This window comes from Micromys minutus (genome assembly GCF_963924665.1).
Source record: "Micromys minutus genome assembly, chromosome: 21".
Classification (NCBI taxonomy): domain Eukaryota; kingdom Metazoa; phylum Chordata; class Mammalia; order Rodentia; family Muridae; genus Micromys; species Micromys minutus.
The window spans coordinates 19,911,425-19,930,808 of NC_137956.1; the positions used below are offsets into that span (position 1 = coordinate 19,911,425).

General features: G+C 40.9%; 1 protein-coding gene across 5 annotated transcripts in view; it reads right to left on the reverse strand.

The window, feature by feature from the left end:
* SNAP91 (synaptosome associated protein 91) overlaps window positions 1-19,384 on the reverse strand; it is a gene marked incomplete at both ends in the record, with an annotated part of 106,271 nt that overhangs the window by 28,201 nt on the left and 58,686 nt on the right. For 4 of the 5 annotated variants that reach the window (XM_080934253.1, XM_080934252.1, XM_080934251.1 and 1 more), the window contains 6 exons: window positions 84-245; window positions 365-379; window positions 5,922-6,034; window positions 7,699-7,808; window positions 11,231-11,258; window positions 17,279-17,349. In XM_080934253.1, the coding sequence (XP_080790379.1) occupies window positions 84-245; window positions 365-379; window positions 5,922-6,034; window positions 7,699-7,808; window positions 11,231-11,258; window positions 17,279-17,349 (499 nt within the window). The remainder of the gene's footprint in view (window positions 1-83; window positions 246-364; window positions 380-5,921; window positions 6,035-7,698; window positions 7,809-11,230; window positions 11,259-17,278; window positions 17,350-19,384) is intronic. The other variant, XM_080934254.1, reaches the window with a different exon arrangement.

The following is a 19,384-nucleotide window of genomic DNA, read 5'->3' on the forward strand; positions in this document are numbered from 1 at the left end:
GAGTATAAGGCAACTCAAACGCCTTTGGTCTTAGGTGCGTCAGCCATCTTGAAAGGAAGGAGGCAGTGGCATAACTGACTAACCTCCAAAGAGATCCACTTCCGTAGTGACAGCCGTCACAGTTGTGGTGGCTGAGGCAGAAGCTGAAGCAGGTTCAGTGGTTGTAGTAGGAGGGGAAGGTTCTGGTGCAAATGGGTCTGAAATCGGCGCTTCAGAGGGAACCGAGGAAAGTGCAGCCAAGGAATCTGTACTTCACCAGAGACAGAGCAAAAGAGAGAGAGGAAAGGACAGGCGATAGACCGGTCTCCTGAAGGCCACAGGAGGACGTCTCTACAGGAGGAGTTCACAAACAAGGCTTACTCACCCTCTCCCAAAAGGTCTGCGGATGTCCAGGTGGTGGCAGCGTATGAAGAGACAAAGAGTTCCGGCTGAAACATCTGGCTGTGCGAGTGTGTAAGCAGGGAGAGGCGCAGGCTCACCCGAGCCTTCTGCGCTTCCCAGACCATTTGTAATCAGAGCACAAATGCATAACCAGCTCCCACCATGGAACTTTCAAGCAACAAGAGGCCCTAGGCAATCTCTAGACCAAGCTATTCATGGTACAGATGGGAAAAACGGGGGCAGGGAGGTCAAGAGTCTTAACTCAGAAAAACCCAATCTGTATCCGAAAAGATAGAGCTTTCCACCTTCATCTCCTGCAGACCCCTTCACCTGCTGTGACTAATGCCAATCATCTGTAATTAGCAGAATTTTGCTGACTGTTCTTTGTTTCTTTCCCATCTCCCACTCTCGGTCTGAGACTGGGCTCCCTGTGTAGCCCAGGCTACCTTGTTACATACCTCAGAACCACCCGTTTAAGGGCGGCCACAGCTGCCCTCCCACACCAATCATCAATCAAGAAAGTACTCTCCAGACTCGCACACGTGCCAGTCAGATGGAGGCAATAGCTTAACTGAGGTTTGTGTCAGGTGACAGAAGTAACCATCACAGAGGATCTTAATAGCAGGGTCCGTGACTAGTCTGGAAGCCATGATTTGTAAAGGATTAAGCCACAGACACAAGTTAAAGTAGGAGGATTCAATTCATTTATAAGAGATACATAGTTAGAGGCCCTTCTGCGTTTTAAAAATGGCTAGAAAATATTCACTGTAACAAAAGGACATTATTCTCAAAACAAAGAAGCCGACATTCTTCAGTGGCCTACAACTGGATTGTTTCGAGTGATGCTGAAGATTAGGTGTGCTCATTTAGGGAAAGGGCTTACCTATCCCTGGGACACATCAAATGAAATGTTACACCAGGGGAGCTGGGACTAGGAACTTCAAAGCGCCTGTAAACTACTGTTTAGTGTTAGAGGTGTGTGTGTGTGTGTGTGTGTGTGTGTGTGTGTGTAGCATAGCCTACAGACTCCACACCCAGGTTTTCTTAACATGGTAGGAAGTAGAACATAAAACCCACTAACACTATAACAACACACGTGGAAAATATTAGCTATATTATCTCATTATTTTCAAAGGTGTGTTGGTTATTAATTTCAATTTTAGTAAAACCCTAGCAACAATCTTCTATTTCTCAAAAGGCAGAAAGTTCATGTTAAGTATTTATAAGAAGAAATTGTGTGCTTTCTCAGGCTTTAGATACAGACTCAAAACCACTCATTAACTTGTGCTTCTAAAAGATTTATTGTGAATAAATGAAAACATTCTTTCTTTTATGAAGGTGAAGGAGGTAGGATTAAAATTATCTGTTTTTTTTTCTGTCAATGGGCTTGTTTTTAGTCTGATTAAAAACTAAATTCATATGTAATTTAAGTTAGATTTATTAAAATACAAATTTGCTGAAATTTCATTGTTTTATACTAATACAAAAATATTACCATTACAACCTATCTCCTGAAATAGAAATGTGTCAACAGCTGTAACCCAGGGAGAACTCACGGGCTTCACTTTTGCTTACTGAAATCCTCTCACTAAAGGTCAGATAAGAAACACTCCCACGCCTTTTGGAGTTTGTATTTTACTGTCTAGTTATATGGAGTATAACGTCTACAATATTCAAAATCAGATGTGGCTTGATGTTAGGAAACAAGTCTGGCAAACTGATTTTCTGCTTTACTGAGTCAAAGGAGGCAGATGCATTTAGGAGAAAGCCTCTCCTCGGCTCCAGCAGACTACAGGAGCAACCCAGGAGAGTGAGGACTATTTCCCCATTTCATTTGAGAAGGTTCTCAAGTTTTAGTTTTCTTAGAAACGGAGGTTTAATTACCAGTACCCTGCCTCCCCCAGCTCGTTGCTATTAAATGCTTTAGTTCTGGGTGTTTGAGAAGCTGTCTAACTAGGCAGGCAGGCAGGCAGGCAGGCAACTCTAAGGCTCTCCCAGCTTGAGATTGGCTTTAACATGATTGTGAGATGTGCTCCATCTAGTGGGGAAGGTTAGAAGAAAAATTAAATTGCCTCAAAGGCAGCGGTAAAGGTCACCAAACCGTTCTAGTACTAAGAAGCGTGAACACTCTGTGAACACCCTATTGAGATCCCATAGAAACCAGGAAACTAGAATGAGGTCGTTGGGGATGTGGTAGAAAGCAGACAATAGAAGAGCAAAGGAGGAGTAAGGGGATGGGAAGCTTTAGGTAGGGGTGAGGTTGGCAGGAAGGAGAGCTGAGAGAACAGGTGGAGGGTTAACCCAAAAATAAGGGTTAGGAAAAAGCCTCATGGAATCTATCATCTTGCAACCAAGTTTTTAAATAAGTGTAATTTACTTTTTTTTTTTTAAAAAGAAATTTTAAGGAAAACACCCCGCATGGCTGGAAAAATCTGCTAGCACCCAGTGCCGGGATGGGATGCCCCCTGACAAGTTATTAGTCAAGGGGACCACAGAGGCCCCCGGGCAAGACAGACTTCAGAGATTCCTCTTGGTTTCCCATCAGTATTAGATAATACAATCCCATTGCTGAAGATACTATATACCTTGTTTGTATGATCTAGACAAATCAAGCTGGAGTTGAGCTGTAAAAAAATGCTGGCTAGATTTCACAGTCCTGGAGGGCACTATATCTGCCGGAGGGGAAAAAAAAAAAACAACAGACTTACCCAGGTAATGTGCCAGGCAAGATGTACCCACTTGTGCAGTGGGGTCACTACAGTGATGAGGGTAACCAACTGCTCCGATTGGACTCAAGGGCTACTCTACAGAAGGTATCTAAACCTGCCACTGTAAATTTCTTCAAAAAACATACACCAGAGAACATGGGCCTTGGGAGGGAAACTGAATACTGCTGTTTAGTTGGATTGCTAGTCAAATTACCTTATAAATTTTATATTTATACCCATAGACAAATGCTACTCTCCGTCTTAATGAGAGAAGCCCATCTTTCCAGTGAATGGTGGTCACTGCACAGATTCATGGATATGCAAGGTACTAGGAATAAGTAAGAGATGAGTACTCAGCCTATATCACAGTACTTACTCTGTCCCCTTTAAGATTTCGGGAACACAGAGGGAGAGATGTGAGAAGAACGTAAAAGCTAGCAGATGGGGAGAAGGGTTTTGAAATGCTGTCATCGGCAATAGTGAGCCATTGTATCCATGAACTCTGCAGCTTTGTGAATGCCTGTACTGGGTCTGTCGAAGGAGAAATCTCTCAACAGTGAGGCACTGGAGGATGGGCTCAGCTTCCCTACTCCTCAACGCTGAGCTATTTGGTACTGATAGCAATGGGAGATGGGAAGTCACTGCCTTCAGTAGTGTACCCTCATGTGACCTCACCGGACTCCAATGCATAGTTCCAATCTAAAACTCACACACATGGCACCGATTAAACTACATGAGTCACAAAGCAAAACCAAAGTCATGACTCTGGGAAAGGACTGGTTGGGATATGGATACAGCCAACAAGAATGTTGTGCTAGTTCATGTTTTTATCGCCTTGACACAAACTAGGGCTATCCTGGGAAAGGGAACCTCACTTGAGAAAATGCCTCCATCAGATTGGCTTATAGGCAAGCATATGGACATCTTCTTGATTGGTGAGTGATGTGAGAGGGAAAGCAGTCCTGGCTGACCTAAGAAAGCAAGCAGATCAAGCCAGGAGCAGCATTCTTCCATGGTTTCCTGCTTCCAGGTTCCTGCCTTGACTTTCTGGTAAGCTGGAGTAGACCCTTTCCTCCCCAAGTTGCTTTTGGTCCTGTTGCTTTATTACAGCAATAGAAAGCAAACTAAGACATATGGGGAAGAGGTAAGAATGAGTTTGGAAGTAGGATATATTATACATTACCAGAATATATTATATACATGTATGAATTGCCAAAGAACAGAATTAATTAATATATGAACACAGTGACTTAAAGGCATGCATGAGAGAATTCAAAAAGGAGGAACTTTCTTGTGCAGGCTCTTCAACAACAGTTTCCTTTCTCAATTGAAAGGCAACTAAGTTAAAGCTAAGGAGCAAAGTTATTTAAACAGTTAATAGCTGTAGGCTAACAGTTGACTCTGGAGAATGTCTACATGTTTACAATGTTTATATTTCTAGCTGTCAACTTTAGTTCTGAGAAGCCATCTTTCTGTTACTTTTGTTACCAAACACCTGAGTAAGAAAATGAAGCGATTACAAGGACTCAAGGATGGGCAGACTCAGGAAAGAGTGGACAAGTGCCAGTCGCGGAACCAGGGTCCCCTTCCTGCCTCAATGTTTGAGTTCTGCCATGTGACCCCAATGCTACTTCTGCTGCTCAGACAGAATCCTCCACTGAACTCTCCACTGTGCAGTCTGGATGGTTAGGATTTCTGGTCATGAGCATTGCAATATCATAGCAAATGTGCCGTAGCCCCCATATTCCTAAAGAGAAAGCTCTCAGCCAGGATGCCCTTCTTCCTTACACTAATGTACTTTTAATAAGTTCACCCAGAGACTATTTAATTATCTAGGGCAATGTACCTTCATTGGACTGTGTTTTTTACTGTTAATTAAGGACACTGATTCTGAAACGTTCTATTAAATTACAGATCCTGTCTCATAGTAGTAGAAATATTTTCTGCCTGAGAGGAAGAGTAACCTAAAGGGCATGAGTTTTCTTGCCCAACTGGATACCAACAGCTTTCCATGGAGTCTAGTCATCTTAGCCTAACATGCCTGTGGAAAATTCCGGTCAATCCCGGTTCCTCAAATACCCCAAACCAGCTTTAACATCTAACAGTTTTCTCTTTTGAATTGCCAGGTTTTCCACCATGTTGTTTTTCCAGTTGTGTCTGACCTTAAACTCTGATTTTTAATGAACAGTCTGCTGTTGTTGAGCGTAGCACTCACAAATGACGCTGTACACCTTTGAGAATCATGAAGAAATCACCTTAAGTTTACTTTTTCCTAGATGTTTTTAATCATATGTTTATGAGGAGCTGGTTTTTCTGAGGCCTGTGAAGCAATTGGAATGGAAATGCCTAGCTGTGTTTTCTTTTAGCCAATCAGTTTAGAAGAGCCCCCACCCATTTTTTAATATAAACAGTAGTATATAATTGATTTCAGTTTCACAAAGTCAGATGCAATGTGAACATTACAACCTAGGCACTATATTTACTAAACCAAATTGTTAATGCTTCTTAGAGTAACCTGGTAAATTCCTGGAAGGGCTAACCTACGGTGTTTACTTCTAGAAAATAATTACTAAAAATAAGATTTTAGAATCACAAAAAATACTTCTTTTGTTTCAACTTTAGAGTGTATACAGCCATTTGAACCTTTTAAACTGTATTATGTAGACTTTCTGTGTCTTTCTCAATATGCAGCTGATGCCACCCTGAGACACTTTCCCACCAAGTTTCTAATAGCATTGTTGACGGCCAGAATGCACGGACGATAATTACAGCCCAAATTAAAACAGCCACAGAAAATGCCCCACAATCCACACGCCTGTTTGGCTCACTCACCTCCCCACGCAGTGGCTCCCCCAGTAGGCGGCGGTACAGGCGCTGCTGCCCCCGCAGCTGCTCCCGAAAAGTCTGGCTGAAGATCAAGGAGATCACTGGAAGGCTTAGCAGAGCTGGAAGGAAATGGAAGGAAAGCAGGCTTCACAATCAGACTCTGAAATAGTATAATGCAAAGCGGTTTACAACAAAGATGTGTGCAGAAAATATCAACGATTTGTATGGTACACACAAAGGCTTGGGATCACTATGAAAGAATAGATGGTTGGGCTTTGAGTGGCAGGTGGTCTCTGTCGCTCTTCAACTGTGCCATTATAGCAGGGCTACTGACGATACAGAAGATAGAAACAAGTGATCATCTCAATAAAACTTTATTTAATATAACCGTGAGGGTACTTTTTTTCCTAATACAAAAAAAAAAAAAAAAAAAAAAAAAAAAAAAAGAAAGAAAGAAAAGAAAAAAAAAAAGAAATTGTCCTAAGAATCCACAAACCAAATAATATGAAAATGAATAAACGCTAACTTATTTATTTGTTTTCCCCAAACTAGATGATAATACATCAAGTTTGCCTCTCAGTGGATCACCTTCCAAACAAGACCAAGTTTTACTGTTCAAAGCATGGGCTCAGACTTCTGAGTGTGCTGGAATCTCATTCCTAGTGCAGCCTTTCAGGCTCAGCCCACATTAGTCTTTTACACATGGTAGATGGCTCAGCAATATTCTGCTGAAGAAAGGAGTCCTCACTTCCAAGCCCCTGAAGGCGTTGCTTCACTAACAGATGTAAACACAACTAGACTAAATAACCAAAAAAGGGAAATTATTTATTACTAAGAACTTAAATGGGGACATATGTGGGTTCAGGGTTTGACCTTCATAAATAATAGGAGCTTAATCAAGCTTTTCATAAGAAACAATTTATTTTGGTGTGTCAGCAGAAAGCACTTAGTTGTGCCGACATGTAAGAAGCAGAAGCAAGCATAGCATAGCACACAGTAAACACGGGAGCAATGTGTATATTCATAACTGCTTAAAACTGGAGCCTGTAAAAGCATGAAGCCTTCATTCATAAGAGTCCCAGACACCCTAAAACGAGGCTTAGAATCTCACATGGTGAAAGAAAGATCTGACTGAGAAATTTTATTTGTGGAAGTCTTTCTGGGCTGGTGACTCATTTCAGGGAGTTTTGAGGTCCCAGTCATTTCTGTTTTCCCGTGACAGGGCAGACAGGTGGACCAGAGGTGGTTAGGGACATTCCACTGTTCTCTTCCTATTGTCTGAGTAGAGTTCATTCCATGGCCAACCAATCAGCCTGTAACTGTGAGGTTTACTCAGCTGACAGGGATTTTTATCATATAGCTCAGTCTGGCCCCTAACTTGTTATATAGTTCAGACTGCCTCTGAACTCACGAGCTCCTTACCTTAGATTTCTGCATGCTGGGACTACAGCCGTTTGCTACCTGTTAAAGGTTTTAGAGCACTCTGAAACACCTTTTAAGTTTCTCACAGGAAGAATTGATTTTATTAGATACTTTGTATATCATCTAACCCTAGAAGCACCCCTAGTATATGAGTCTTTGAAATGTTTCCCTAAATTTACAAGTCACAGAACAGGTCACCCCAAAGATTTAAGAGGTGCAAACTTAATTAAGAGCCCCTAAAGAACTCACTTTACACTGGAAAAATAACCCCAAGTCACATAGTATCAGGACTGTACATTAATATGCAACAAAAAGGGATTCAAAATACTAATGAGGAGTTGCTACATACTCCTTAACTGACCTGACTGGGGCAGCTGCAGATGCTGTTGCAAATATGTCAACTGGCGGGGATGTGTCGATAGTCTTAGCTGGTGTAGAATTAGGAGATGTTACAGTTGTGGCTGGAGAAGACTGAAAGTGAAGATCACAGCACAGGCATCAAAAATGCATCTAGATCTCACCGGGCAGCAGGGCTTTGGTCTGTGGACCATGACTTTCCAAACATTTATTCTGCAGCTCCTCACAGGAGGAAAAGCTCAAGAGAAACTGAAACCAAGAACTATAATAATCACTATGTCCCAAATGCACTTTGATCTTGAGCAGTTAAGTGTAATTAACATTAGAGTGACTCCCAGTTGTACATTTAAAAACCAAGCCAAACATATTTTAGAAACTTAAATTATTAGGACACTAGCTGTCAAAAAGGATCAATAGTGACAATTGCTGTAAACCAGTGAGAAAGAGCCCCAACTTGGAACTTCCCAGTGAGCCTTACAGAAGGCCCCCCGAGTCCCCACTCCCTGCCCAGCCAATTAGTATAAAGGTCACCAGGACTACCAATCATTACTGCCTAGTTGCTGATGCTACAATCTGCCATCAAAACATTTTACTGAAAGCTTATGAAAGTAAGAAAAGGTGTTGCCTCTCTTCTGGGTGCAGGACAACCCCCAGCTCGTTGGAACAATAAACGTCTTGCTTTTGCATGAAACTCTGTTCTCGAGTCTCATTTTGGGGGGGGGGGTCTCCCAGTAGCTAAGGCTTGCTTTGAATCTTGCACCAGTATTTTTTTTTCTGTTTTTGCCTTTCAACTTAAATATACTTCATACCTACTCAGATAATACTTCAACATATGGATATTTTTTAACTTTAATACTTGATATCTGGCAGGGAATAATTCACAAGTAATAGTCAAGTCACTGCAAGTATATTTCATTATACTGGAAAATAAAAATTTTTAAGTGAAATAAAATCTTAACCTTTGGACTGAGAAGATGGTTCAGTTGGCAAAGTTCTTGCTATGCAAACACAGGGACCTGAGTTCTGTCCTCAAATACTTATATACAAAGCCAGGTGCTGTAGTAGGTGGGTTGTGACCCCAGCACTGGGGGCTGGGGGCTGAGATAGGTAGAGCCCTGAATACCACTGACCAGCTGGTTTAGCCACATCAGGGGTGTCTAAGTGATTTTGTCTCGGAAAGGTAAAGTGGACCTAGAATGAAAAAGTCACCCAATATCAACCCTGGCTTTCAAATATATATATACACATACATATGCACAAATATCTTATTTCCTATAACTTTTAAAGAAGTATGAATAGTTTATGAACTAGGAAATGAAAATTCTGTGGTCTCTATCACTATTTTGTTCTACTTGATCTAGTGTATTTAACTTCCCAGGAAATAAAATGCATGAAGCTCGGGAGCAAGTAGGGGGCTCTGCTACTAGATTCAAATACAGCAGATTTTAAAAGTTATGAAGATCATTTTAGGGCTGGAGAGATGGCTCAGTGGTTAAGAGCACTGGCTGCTCTTTCAGAGGTCCTGAGTTCAATTCCCAGCAACCACATGGTGGCTCACAACCATCTGTAATGGGATCTGATGCCCCCTTCTGGTGTGTCTGAAGACAGAAATGGTGTACTTATATAAATAAAATAAATCTTTAAAAAAATCATTTTAAAACAAAGCATTGATAAGAAAGTGATGGGAAATCTGTCATTGTAAGAATGTCCAGGATTTATTCATGCTACAAAATATCTGATGGTATCAAAGTCCAATAGATATGTAGCTGCTAAGTGTTGAGCACCCTGAAGAGATAAACACAGGAGCAGTGTGGCTACTGTTGCTGTAAATAATCACAAATGATTTCTCCCTGGGGAACAAAAAGGTTAAGGCTTCCCAGTGGAGCACCATAAGGAACCGGAAAATACTAGTTATACAGCTAAGGACATCATTCCCATGCTCTTAAAAAAGACTTCAATTTTAAACTAAGACTCGTATACAGACTAAGAAGTTTATTTACATAAATAAAGATGCAGGGAGAACATAAGGACACCAAATAAACCATCAATATTAATACAGACCTGAAGGTGGACAGAGGCCTATATGACAAATGACTTATACCAAGAACCTCAAAAAAATGTAACAGCGACAATTGGGACTGTCCTAAAGAAAGCCCTGATTTGGCCACACTACAGAGTCATAAGCTGGAGGTTGTTACATGGCAACATGGTTTTAACGGTTTGTCTTCACATCAGAAAAACTGAAAAGATTTCTGCTCAATTTTTTTTTTTCAGGCCCTGTGAGAATTTAAACAGCCAGCCAGGCACAGGCAGAGCACATGCTATGTGGAAATCACTGACACAGTCATAATGACATCCCTGAGAGTAACGGGAGCAATTGCATAATGGAAATCTGTCAAAGAAAAAGCACATCGATTACACGTTCTACAAAACGCAACGGCAGATGTGAAGTCTGGGCCACGAGAGCACATGCTTTTCTCAGGGACAGCCCTAATCCCGCCCTTTCATTTAATCCCGCCCTTTCATTGGCTCTGGGAGAGAGATGGCTGAAGGCGTGACTAAGAGTACTTTAGCAAAGGCACATAATAACAGCTTCTCCCTGTATCATTAAAATACACACAGCACCCTGTGCCGGCCTATGTCACGGATCCACAATATGAGAAAAAAATTTTTAATGATCAAACATTATGCAGATATGTATGTTTTTAGCTGTCCCATAAGTTTAAAAACTGGGGTTCTAAGAGAAAGCCAAATCACATATAAAAATAACTTAATATTTAAAAAAAATGTAAATCAAGTGATCCATCTGTTTTACTCCTAGATGCATACCCTAAGCAAATTGAAGATGGAGTCTCAAGCAGATACTTTAAAAAATTATTTATTTTTATTTATGAAGATGCGTGTGTTCCCAACTGTCTAAAAGTACCATGTGCATGCAGTGCCCACAGAGGCCAGAAGAGGGCATCAGACTCCCTTTCAACTGGAATTACAGGCGGATGTGAGACAGTCAGTGTGGGTGTTGGAAACTGAACCTGGCAGTGATTGCTCTTAACCACTGAGCTATCTCTCCAGTCCTCAGTAAGACATTTCACACTATAGTTATATCAGTACTGTTTGTCAGATTGACAATCTGGAAGTCACTTAAATACCCATTGGAGGAAAAATGAACAAACAGGTAATGTGTGCGCGCATGTGTATAAGAGATTGTTATTCAACCTTAAAAAGAAAATCCTGGCTTCCAAAGCTAAGACTGAACTCTAAAGACATTAAGTGAAATCAATAACTTATGGAACGACAGACTGGATCTACTCGAACGAGGTGTCCAGTTTATAGACATAGAAAGGATGGTGGTTTTTAGGAACTGAGGTCAGGAGGCATGGGCATTACTGTTTGGTGACTCTGGAGGATGGGAAAATCCAGAGAGTATGTTACGGTGTGGCTGCCGTATTGCAGTATAAATGCTCTTGGTGCTTTGAGCTTTGTAGTGAACAATGCTACGTGTAAAAGGAGAAAGCCAGAGAAAAAAACCAACTTACCTTACTTAATGGGGAGGGAGCACCAGATCTAAAGGAAATGCAAGAAAATAAAATATGAATGCACCTGACTTCATCCCGTGTTAGATTATTTTCACAGAGCTCTTAATAGCAACAGAGGAGCTTAGAACACGTGTCTTTTGCTCAGTGATGTCCTTTTCCCAATATTTCCACTGACTTATAATCTCTTAGCAGACACTCTTAAATTCAAAACTATCTTCTCTTGAGTCATTTATTATTGCTTATATCTACCAAAAAGTACAGTTCAAATTTCAATTTCTAAAACTTACCCAAGGTTTCTGAATACGCACACTACATAAGCTGATACCTGTTTATTGTTTCAAAGAGTGAGAAAGCTCGAAACACAGAACCATATATTGCAGTCCACTTAATTTCAACTGTTACGCATCAAAGAAGGAACCCTAGAGAATAAAAGAGCAAGCTCCCTGTGAGCTGTGTGAGTGAACCAGACCCAATGTGCACAGCCACGCTCCTGCCTGTGTGTGATTTCCACGCCGGTAATGGAAACACTTTAGAAAAAAAAAAAAAAACCGTACCCATGCTTTTGTCCTAACCAGTGGGAGTTTGGAGAAGAGCAACATTGGTGATCAGTTCTAATTAAGGAACTAAATAGTCTTTACAGTTAGCACTGATTCTAGCATACATTGCAGACAGACACATGTTTGAAACATCTGCCTGCGCGGCTCACACTTTCCTAACGGGGGCGGGGGGAACATAAAATGAAGAAGAAGACAAAATGAAGCAAGCTGTAGTTGGTCAGCTGTAAGGACGGCTGTCACTCAGCTTAGAACAAATACCAAGATCAGTAGCTGGGATTCTGTTCAATAGAATGCAAGTTCCGCCTATCCACAGACTAGCTTTTCCTACCGTATGCATACCTGGACCTTCCCATCTCAAAGGCTCTGCTAAAGTGAAGTGATTCTGGTTTGGCACCTACAGGAAGGGAAGAATCTAGAATGCTGTAAGGTGGAAATCTCACTAACTTTTGGATATCTTCCCACTTACATCATTTCCTTCATACGCATGGAAAGGGAAGAAAATGAAATATATCATATGAAAACATTAAATAAAAAGGAGGAAAATTAAAACCTAAAGGAAAAGAAAACCCCAACAACAATGCTTACTTGGCAAAACCAAAGAAACTACAGACACCCTCTGACATGGGCACTTCCCGAGAACAAATCCCTTTTTCTCTGTCGGGTTTCATGAGCCAATTCTTTAAAGTACTGGGCGGGGGGAAGGAACTGAAATATTTACCAGCCATAGACACTGGTGACAGTTTCCTAGCTCACAAGTACAACAAAAGCTGGCAGAATGCCACCCTCCGCTGTTACAGTGCTCAGTTTCAAGCTGTGTGAGCCATCAGCCTTTGCACTTAAACCCCGAGGTTCTCTTACTAGCCTTACCTGTAGCTACCCCATGGATTAAACAGACAGCAGAGAACGGGCTGTCTCTCCTGAGCCGACAGGATACCCACTGCATTTCACCCCAACTGTCTCTCATTACCGGTCTCTATCACTGGGTGCTAAGTTCTTTGAGATGAAAGAATACATCCTGCTGTTTCATTACCTGAGCATGCTGTACAGCATCTGGCATTTGGGGGGGGTTATTATTTAAAAGTTTAAGAAGGTATTTATGTACTTATTCTATAGTCACCAATGAACCAAAGGGTCTTAAGAAATTGTCTTTGGCCTAGTGAGGTACCGCAGTGCATTAAGCATACTTACTGCTAGGCCTGATTTCCTAGACCCATGTAGGATAGAGAAGTAACTCCCACAAGTGGTCCCTGCCCCCGCCCCCACACACAAATAAATGAGTATGTGATAAAAGTATCTTAAGCTGGTAACATGAGTGACCTCTGTCCCCTTTGACTCTATCTCACCTTTACCTGACACAGGGTCACAGGTATTTCTATGGGGCCATTAATCACTGATTAAAATCTGCTCCAAAACTGTCTGACACCCAGAGCTTGTCTCTGATCCACATTCAACCCTGCTCCTTAAAAGCACATGTGAGACGGCACATTAGTTCTTTTCCTGCATGCAGGTCATACATTGCTGCTTCTTACTTATTTCTTGCTTGATATTCTATCCTACAGATTTGCCACCAAGACTTAATGAGAAATACTACCACATCTTGCTTATAGACAAGGGTATTTATTGCAGACCAACATTCATTTATAATTTCATGTATAGTGTCCTGGTTGGATTTTTGTCAACTTGAGACAAGACAGAATTATCTTAGAAGGGGTAGTTCAATTGTGAAAATGCCTCCACCAGAGGCTATAGGGCATTCTCTTGATTGACAGCTGATGTGGGTGGGGCCATCCCTGGGAGGATGGTCCTGGATGGTAGAAGAAAGTAGGCTGAGCAGGTTAGCAATGCTTCTCCTTGTTCTCTGCTTCAGTTCCTGCCTCCTAGTTCCTGCCCTGACTGATTTCTTGCCTTGACTTCCCTCATTGGTTGACTGTACGCCGCGAGGTGAAAACACCTTTCCTCCCTAAGTTGCATTGGCTGTGTGAGTTATCACTACAACGGAAACACAACCAGGCCTCATAGAAATCTATAACATAGTGGACCAAATTGGGGAACTAATGCAGTACTGACAGTTTGAAATGAGAATGAGTATTATCTATATTGTAATCTAAGCAAAAACTCCAAAATGCTACACACAGGCCTACTGGCTTTTTCTATGAACACGGCAGACACCAATGTTTCCTTCAAAGATGGAAAAAAGCAAGATATCAAAAGAGGAAATTATGTTATTGAATGACTTCCTGACAATAATTCTTATGGATACATGCTATCCAGAAAAACACAGAGATGTAAAAGTCTATAAATAAATCTCTTAGAATTTTAATTATTAAAGACAGCCAAAGTTCCCTATGTCAGCTCAACACTTAGTATACCCCAAGGGAAATCACATTAATTTCACTCTTTTGCACTATGAAGTAAGAGCGGGAATATACACAGCTGTGTCACACAGCACTGTGCTCATTCAGTGCATGCCTATGCACGGCGGTGCACGCCGGTGGTGGGCGAGAAACACTAAGAGCAAATGACATTCATGTCTCCCACAGCAGCCGTTTTGTGTTCTGCTGTGTTTTAAGTCAGGATTTCTGTGCAGCCCAGGAACTTGCTCTATAGACCATGCTGGGTTTGAACTCAGAGATCTGCCTGCCTCAGTCTCCAGAGTGCTGGGACTAAAGGCGTGCGCCACCACTGCCTGGTCTAGGATTATCACAGCAGACATTTGCAAGTGCATATACATTGTCACAGTGTTTAAATAGTTTTGTATTGCTATAGAACAGCAATATGTATATGTGCATGTTATATTATATATAATATGCATATATTATATATAATCTTCAAACCATTGATGCTTCCCTGGCCTTCTGCAGTATACCAGGAGAAAAATCTTTCATTTATCAAACAGAAACACCTTTTCTAAAAGATAAGAGGGTCATTTATACACCTAGGAGATGCTGTTAATTATGATCCAACCAGACCTAAAGGAAGCAAAGCCATCTTTGTCAGTCAGCTTGGGAGATAAAAGAATACACAATAAAGACATAGCTGTACCAGTGGACACTAATGGACACTAATGAATTTTCAAAATTCCAAATAGCAAATACGGATATCAGGTGGTCTTTGTTTGCATTTTTAGTAATAAAAAATGCAAAAGAAGGGGGGGTAACTTAGCGTGGTACTCACCCTTCACTTGAGTCCCCACGTAAGCACAGACATACAGAGAAGAAACGAGTTAACTATTAGAGCTTGTTTTTCTTAAAATCAGAATAAGCAGAAGATGTGGCTTCAGCAATGTAATGAAAAGAACCCGACCAGCATAAAGTGATTTAAAAAGGTGCTAGAGAAAGTTATTCTAAGTTGAATGAATTTGGCTACGGACTGTGGTGTTTCAGCCCATTTCTAAAAATGCCTACCGGTAATTTTCCTCAGGTAGCCCTCAGAGGCCAGAGAGGCAAGTTCAGGTGGAAGGTTGGCTGAGGAGCCTGAAGAAGGGAGGAAGGCACTGGTGAAGGACCAATGGAAGCTTTAAGGAAGGTGGAGAAGCAGCTTGCAGCACACGTAGGCTCTCATCAGGGAGAGAAAGTGCATACGCAAAGCCCTTTAGCTACTGGAGCAGGGTTCTCAGCTTCCAACAGAGGGTGGCCTCAGCCTGAAAACCTCCTCAGCTGAAAATGCAAAACTACACAATATACTATATCTAAAACTATACTAAATAACCTGAGGAGGAAAAGACAAAAGAAACTACAAAAATGTAGCTTCAAGACATAAGCCTAGGGTTGGAGAGATGGCTCAGTGGTTAAGAGCACTGACTGCTCTGCTTATCCAGAGGTCCTGAGCTCAATTCTCAGTAACCACATGGTGGCTCAAAACCATCTGTAATGGGATCTGATGCCTTTTTCTGGTGTGTCTGAAGATAGTGGCAGTGTATTCACATACATGAAATAAATAAATCTTAAAAAAAAAAAACAAACAAAAACAAAACCATAAGTCTAGGCTCTTCGAGAATGCTCGGGGTAAAACCATAAGTCTAGGCTCTTCGAGAATGCTCGGGCATGGTGGTGGTGGGGAGTTAAATTTTCACAGCTTTGCCATTGGCAAAAATCAACCGACCAACCAATCAAACCAAACCTGTGTCTGGCCTGCAGCCCTGCAACAATCAGTTCTTGCGCTCTCTGGTGAGTTAAGTGAACTCCAGCTTTGCTAGGATCACTCATGAGGAACTGCACACTGACTATGTAGCGGGCCCTGCACTAAGTGTTCAGATAATCAGCTATAAAACAGTCCCTACACTTAGAGTCACAAAACCTCATGGAATAACACATGTGGATAAACAGCCACAGTACAATCAAGCTCGTGACTAAGGAAGGAAGGCCTCATAAGAAGGAGGCACTGCAAAGGGTCCTCCCAGGGGGCACAGGATCTACTTAACTGGGAGGAGGGTGGCTCCAAGGCACAGATGCCAGAAAACACAGACAATTCTGATGTCTGTTTCCAAGGCAAGGGGGGATATAAAGGAACCTGGGCAGCATTTTGTACATGGTGAAGAAAACAGCAGAAGACTAAGTACTCCAGCACCAAGGTAGCAGAACCAGCAAAAACTGTGAATCACCGCTTGCTACTCCCTCTACAGAATGATTCTGGAGTAACATCAGTAGCATGGTATGCCTAAGGGTTTATGGTGTCACTGGAAACTATACTCTAAAGCCTTCCTTTTCTCACACTACAGTTAGGAAGTCTTGGTATTCAAGGGCGCGTGTGAAACTCAGCTTGTTTGAGTCATGATAACTTTAACTTCTAATGAGTAACATTTAAAAAAAATTATTTATTCACTTTACATTCTGGTCATTGTTCCTCCTCCTGGTCTTCCCATCACATTCCCTCCTCCTGTTCCCTTCCCCTTCTCCTCTGATAGAGTGGAGGGGCTTCTGGGACACTGAGGACAGGGCTTCTCCCACTGAGGACAGACAAGACAGCCAAGTTGGGAGAATGGGTTCCACAGACAAGCAACAGCTTTATGGACAGCTCCTGCTCCCATTGTTTGGGACTCACATGAAGACCAAGCTGCACATCTGCTACATATGTGCAGGGTGCTTAGGTCCAGCCTGTGTGTGCTCTTTGGTTGGTTGCTCTGAGAGCAACCCAAGGGTCCAGATTAGTTGACTCTGCTGGTTTTCCTGTGGAGTTCCTATCCCCTTTGGGGCCTGCAATCCTTCATTCACCCAAGTAAGAGTAACTTCTAAAGACATCTCTGCAAACCAGCAGGTCCAGTCAACCTGCTGCAAACCATGGATTCTTCTGTGACATTTCCTGCAGGCAGGCGACCTGTGTAAGTAAGTCAGATGTCATATGCTAGAAGGAAGGGTAGGGAACCAAGGAGACATGGAAGCTAAACACACTCTGGATCTGCACTGGATAAGTAGTTACCCCTGAGAAATCTCATTCTTACAAAGAGCCGCTTGGTACTTTTCATCCTATTTACGGTATACAAGCAAATGCTTACTTGTTTCCAGGTTTCTTCCCTTCTAAGGTATTTAGATGTTGTTCAAGGGTCTCCATAAGACTGCTGGGAGCCTACAACAAGAAATAGAAACAAATGTCTGTGTTGTTCTCTCTCAAGCCAAGCACACTTTAATGTCCCTGTAACACTGTGTGTTCATGTGACACTCTGGCCGAGATGACTTCATCCTATGCTCTTTGGCATGTAGATATTTAAATTCTGTGGCATCTCAGATAGGCCCATCTTAAATAGACTTACCTCTACTATAAACCCAGTGACATTACAACATGGTTTCAGTAAAGGGTGCTTCCTGCATCAGATAGGCATCTACTAAGGACTAAGGTCAAGTTCGACACTGCTTCACACAGAACCACAGTGAAAAAGAAATAGGCACGTATTTGCATCCAAATCCAAAACATATGTGCCCAAGTATAAATTTATAGACATTTGAAAATACAGTAAAAGTTCATTTATGCATGCCTGGTTGAAGTCTTAGGAAATATTATCACCACAATTTAAAAAGGGTTACGTGGCAATAAGAATGTAATGTTTAATACTGATGGCAATTAAGATTCTCCAATTATTTAGTATTTTAATTTATATAGATAATGAAGTAACCAACCAATATAATAAAATTGTGTGTAAAAATTAGGTTCGATATATTTCAATCCTTAAAAATTCAATGTTTCTATAAAATTTCAGGCAATAAAAATGGTATTATACTGTACATTCAAAGGGGACATAAGGGTCTCTGCAAACATTTGCCCAAACTACTCTTCAAGCATTAGAAATTGAACTTTCTTTTTCTCTTAATACAAACTAGATCTCAACAATATAGAGATTGAAGGAAAAGCAGTGAATGCTGAAAAATCAGCACACACTTATAGGTACACTCTGGTATTTGTTTCTTAATGGGAAATTTGAAGGACTTCACACTAACCATGCTAACTGTAAAAGTACAAAAAAAATTACAAGAAATTCACATAATTCTATATTTTACCTGCACCTAACATTAAATCAGATGTTTATTAATGTTTTAAAATTTTTGGATATTTTGGTGCTTATTTAATATTAATTTTCATTTTTATAATAGACTCAAATTTTCAACATTTATGTGATTATTATATTTACATGATTATAAAAAATGGTATAAAATTGTAACTATATATAAAAATAATCACTAAGTATAAACATATTGACTTGACCCAAATTATCAGAGTAGGATAGCAAGAGACACCTCTATTATCTCTGCCCAACAAACTTCAGAGCGAAAACGTCAAGATATCTAGTATGTTTAGGAAATGACCCAAATTAAAATGTCAAATACAGCTCAGGTGAAGACAGATTTCCAGCAAACTCTGGCTGAAAATAAATGTATTAAGTTTCAAAATAAATTCTTGGAGGTAGCTAATTAAAATTTTTCTTTGTAAGTTAGATTCTATATCTCAAAGAAATGATCACTAGATAAATGTGCATTGTAACTTTAAACAGAAAATTTAACTGACTTAAGCCTTTATAAATTTTCATCTGAGAACTTCACGGTCATTCTTCTCATGTCTTACTATAGCCGTGTGCATGTATGTGTGTGTATGTGTGTGTTTGTGTGTGTGTATGTATGTATTTTTGTGTATGTGTGTGTATGTGTGTATTTTTGTGTATGTGTGTGTATGTGTGTATTTGTGTGTGCATGTGTGTGTTTGTGTGTATGTGTGTATGTGTGTGTGTGTGTGTGTGTGTGTGTGTGTGTGTATGTGTTATGATAATAGTAAAGGTGGCTCAAGAGGCATGAGAACAGATTTACACTTTTTTCAAGTAAATTATGGTGGGAAACACATATCAAGCCACAGAATCTCCCTTAGTCATAAGACCCGTGTTCTCTACATGTGAAATGCACTATAAATAAAAATATATATATATATTTTGCTGAGCTCAACTAACAACTTAAGAAAAGCAAAAACAATTATAACAAACATGTAGAAGAAAAAAGACTCACAAGGATGCACGGTCTGGCCTGTCAACGATGATTAAGACCATACATCGGGAAGACTGCTTGTAACTCCATTCTTCCTGACACATTTACTCCTCACCCTTGTTTTGGAGCCTGGATCT